Source organism: Malurus melanocephalus, unplaced genomic scaffold (genome assembly GCF_030028575.1).
Source record: "Malurus melanocephalus ecotype Western Australia unplaced genomic scaffold, MMel_1.1 scaffold_3330, whole genome shotgun sequence".
In the NCBI taxonomy this organism is placed as follows: Eukaryota; Metazoa; Chordata; class Aves; order Passeriformes; family Maluridae; genus Malurus; species Malurus melanocephalus.
The window spans coordinates 2,589-6,904 of NW_026626562.1; the positions used below are offsets into that span (position 1 = coordinate 2,589).

General features: G+C 50.0%; 1 protein-coding gene across 1 annotated transcript; it reads right to left on the bottom strand.

The window, feature by feature from the left end:
• Positions 1–82: 82 nt before the first annotated feature.
• LOC130588096 (tonsoku-like protein) lies at positions 83–2,846 on the bottom strand. Its single transcript, XM_057389054.1, has 2 exons — positions 2,555–2,846; positions 83–459 (listed from the first exon to the last, which is right to left on the bottom strand). The coding sequence occupies exons 1-2, from the start codon at positions 2,820–2,822 to the stop codon at positions 83–85; spliced, it is 645 nt and encodes a 214-aa protein (XP_057245037.1). The 5' UTR covers positions 2,823–2,846.
• Positions 2,847–4,316: the final 1,470 nt, after the last annotated feature.

Here is a 4,316-nt window from a genome sequence, read left to right on the forward strand (position 1 = left end):
GTGAGAGCTGCATCCAGCCAAGTCACTCAGGCACATTAAATTGGGTGATTTTAATGAATTTTGTTAAATTAGGATAATTTAATTAAGGAATTCTGGGGTTGGGCTGGAAGGGATCCGAAAGCTTATCCAGTTTCATTCYTTTGGGACAAATCCCAASGCCTTGGACATCCCAGGGATGGAATTTCATACCCTGTGCTGGAAAAATACCTAAACCTTCATTTTCTTCCAGAAAACGCCAAATTTCCCATTTTCCCATGTGGGAACAACTCCTCGAGGGAATTCCAGTGAGGAAAATGTTTGGAAAAAATCCCAGGAATGCTGTACCTGCGTTGAGGAGCAGCTTGGCACAATCCAGGTGTTCCCTGGCACAGGCCACGTGCAGCGGTGTCCCAAAGTGACAATCGTGAGCTTCCAGGTTGGCACCGACGTCGATGAGGAGCTGCACGCACTCCGGGCTGCCTTGGGAAGGGGAAAATGGGAGAATCCATGGGGAAATGGGAGAATGGAAGGGGAAAGTGGGAGAATGTAAGGGGAAAGTGGGAGAATCCATGGGAAAATGGGAGAATGGAAGGGGAAAATGGGAGAATCCATGGGGAAATGGGAGAATCCATGGGGAAATGGGAGAATGTAAGGGGAAAATGGGAGAATCCAAGGGGGAAAATGGGAGAATGCAAGGGGGAAAACGGGAGAATCCAAGGGGCAAAATGGGAGAATCCAAGGGGAAAGTGGGAGAATGGAAGGGGAAAATGGGAGAATTCATGGGAAAATGGGAGAATGGAAGGGGAAAATGGGAGAATCCATGGGGAAAATGGGAGAATGGAAGGGGAAAATGGGAGAATGGAAGGGGAAAATGGGAGAATGTAAGGGGAAAATGGGAGAATCCAAGGGGAAAAATGGGAGAATCCAAGGGAACAAACGGGAGAATCCAAGGGACAAAATGGGAGAATCCAAGGGGAAAAATGGGAAAATCCAAGGGGAAAAATGGGAAAATCCAAGGGGAAAAATGGGAAAATCCAAGGGGAAAAATGGGAAAATCCAAGGGGAAAAATGGGAAAATCCAAGGGAACAAATGGGAGAATGTAAGGGAACAAATGGGAGAATGCAAGGGGAAAAATGGGAGAATGCAAGGGGAAAAATGGGAGAATGCAAGGGGAAAAATGGGAGAATCCAGGGAGAAAAACAGGAGAATCCAAGGGGAAAAATGGGAAAATCCAAGGGAACAAATGGGAGAATGCAAGGGGAAAAATGGGAGAATGCAAGGGGAAAATGGGAGAATGTAAGGGGAAAATGGGAGAATCCAGGGGGAAAAACAGGAGAATCCAAGGGAAAAAAATGGGAAAATCCAAGGGAACAAATGGGAGAATGCATGGGGAAAAATGGGAGAATGCAAGGGAATAAAAGGGAGAATGTAAGGGGAAAATGGGAGAATCCAGGGGGAAAAATGGGAGAATGCAAGGGGAAAATGGGAGAATGCAAGGGGAAAATGGGAGAATGCAAGGGGAAAATGGGAGAATGCAAGGGCAAAAACAGGAGAATGCAAGGGGAAAATGGGAGAATGCAAGGGGAAAAACGGGAGAATCCAGGGAGAAAAACAGGAGAATCCAAGGGAAAAAATGGGAAAATCAAGGGAACAAATGGGAGAATGTAAGGGGACAAATGGGAAAATGCAGGGGGAAAATGGGAGAATGTAAGGGGAAAAATGGGAAAATCCAAGGGGAAAAACGGGAAAATCCAAGGGACAAAATGTGAGAATCCAAGGTGACAAACCGGAGAATCCAAGGGGAAAAATGGGAGAATCCAAAGGGAAAAATGGGAGAATCCAAGGGAAAAACCAGGAAAATCCAAGTGAAAACCAGGAATGCAGCTCCAATGGGATGCTCAGAGCAGCCTGGTTTATATTTGGGGCGATGGAAATGGGGAATTTTTGTGGGTCGGTGCAATGAGAGATTTCCTTTGGGGATAAGCTGCAGAAAAGCTGGGAAAAAGCCAAGGAAAAGATAGGGAAAAACAGGGGGAAAACTGGGGGAAGAACAGGGGAAAAGCTGGGAAAAAAAAAGGGGAAAAGCTGGGGAAAAGGTGGAAAAAAAGCTGGGGGAAAACAGAATAAGCTGGGGAAAAAACGGGGAGAAGCTGGGAAAAAGGTGGGAAAAAAACTGGGGAAAAGCTGGAAAAAGCTGGGGAAAAAAGGGGAAAAGCTGGGGAAAATGTGGAAAAAAAGCAGGGGAAAAGCAGGGGGAAAGATGGAGAAAAGGTGGGGAAAGATGGAAAAAACTGGGGAAAAGCTGGAAAAAGCTGGGGAAAGCTGGAAAAAGCTGAGGAAAAACTGGGAAAAGGAAAAGGAGCAGCACAGGCAGCAGCACTTCCCAAAAAAACCACTGGGAAGAAGCTTTTCCTTCCCACCCAACAGCCTCTGAACACGGGCAGAAGTCAAACAAATTATGGTGAAATTACAACACTTCCTGCTGCTTTTTCCCTACCCCGAGCTGCAAATATCCCCGGAAAAACGCGGAAAAACCCTAAAAACATGGATAAATCCTAAAAGTGTTGGAATTACCATTCATGCAGGCCTCGTGGAGAGGGGAGGCTGTGTAGAGGGGAGGGTTGACTTTGGCTCCGTACGACAGCAGAACTTTGACACACTCGATGCTGCCCGAGGCGCAGGCGTCGCACAGCGGAGTGCTGCCGTCGATGTTCCGAGCGTCCACCTGCGGGTGGGAGAGCCTGGGATTAGGGAATGGGTTGGGAAATAATCTGGGAAAAGGGTTCTGGGATGGTGGAGTTGGTGGTGAGGTTGGCGCTGAGCTTGTCCCGGAGTGTTGCATTTGCAGGGTTTGAGATTCTGCCAGGAATGGGGATTCTCTCCCTGCTCTGTGCAGCCCATCCCAGGAGGGAATTTCCCATAATATCCAATCAGAATTCCCCCAGGCACAACTTGACTTGTTCCCTGTCAAGGTGGGGTGGAAAAAAACCCTCCTCAGCCCATGAAATTCAACTGTTCCCAGCTCTGCCAGGGCCACACTGCCCCTGTCCCCAAGTGTCACATCCACGGGGATTTAAATCTCTCCCCCCCTGCCCTGCTCAGTCCATCCCAATGTTTACAGCCCTTCCCAGGAAGGAATTTTCCATAATATCCAAACTGAATTCCCCCAGGCACAACTTGACTCGTTCTCTGACAGGGTGGGGTGGAAAAAAACCCTCAGGCCACAGAGTTCAACCATTCCCAGCTCTGCTGAGGCCACCACTGCCCCTGTCCTCAAGTGTCACATCCACGGGGATTTAAATTCCTCCAGGAATGGGGATTCCCTCCCTGCTCTGTGCAGCCCATTCCAGGAGGGAATTTCCCATAATATCCGACCTGAATCCCCCCTGGCACAACTTGAACTGTTCTCTGTCAGGGTGGGGTGGAAAAAAACCCTCAGCCCATGAAATTCAACTGTTCCCAGTTCTGCCAGGGCCACACTGCCCCTGTCCTCATCCACAGGGATTTAAATCCCTCCCTCCCTGCCCTGCTCAGTCCATCCCAATGTTTACAGCCCTTCCCAGGAAGGAATTTCCCATAATATCCAATCCGAATCCCCCCTGGCACAACTTGACCCGTTCTCTGTCAAGGTGGGGTGGAAAAAAACCCTCAGCCCACAAAATTCAACTGTTCCCAGCTCTCCCAGGGCCACACTGCCCGTCCTCAAGTGTCACATCCACAGGGATTTAAATCCCTCCTGGAATGGGGATTCCCTCCCTGCTCTGTGCAGCCCATTCCAGGAGGGAATTTCCCATAATATCCAATCCAAATCCCCCCTGGCACAACTTGACTCGTTCCCTGTCAAGGTGGGGTGGAAAAAAACCCTCCTCAGCCCATGAAATTCAACTGTTCCCAGCTCTGCCAGGGCCACACTGCCCCTGTCCTCAAGTGTCACATCCACGGGGATTTAAATTCCTCCAGGAATGGGGACTCCACCTCTGCCAGGCTGGACAGCCCCTTCCATGAAGGAATTTTCCCAATATCCAAACCAAACGCTCCCTGGTGCAATTTGAGACTGTTCACTCTCCTCCTGTCCCTGTTCCCTGGGATGAGATCCCAAATCCCCTCCGGCTGCACCCTCCTGTCAGGGAGTTGTGCAGAGCCACAAAGTCCCCCCTGATCCCATTTTTTCCAGGCTTCTTCCCCTTTCCCAGCTCCCTCAGCCACTCCAGACCCCGCTCCAGCCCCTTCCCAGCTCCCTCAGCCTCTCCAGGGGCTCCAGACCCAACTCCAGCCCCTTCCCAGCTCCCTAAGCCACTCCAGACCCTGCTCCAGCCCCTTCCCAGCTCCCTCAGCC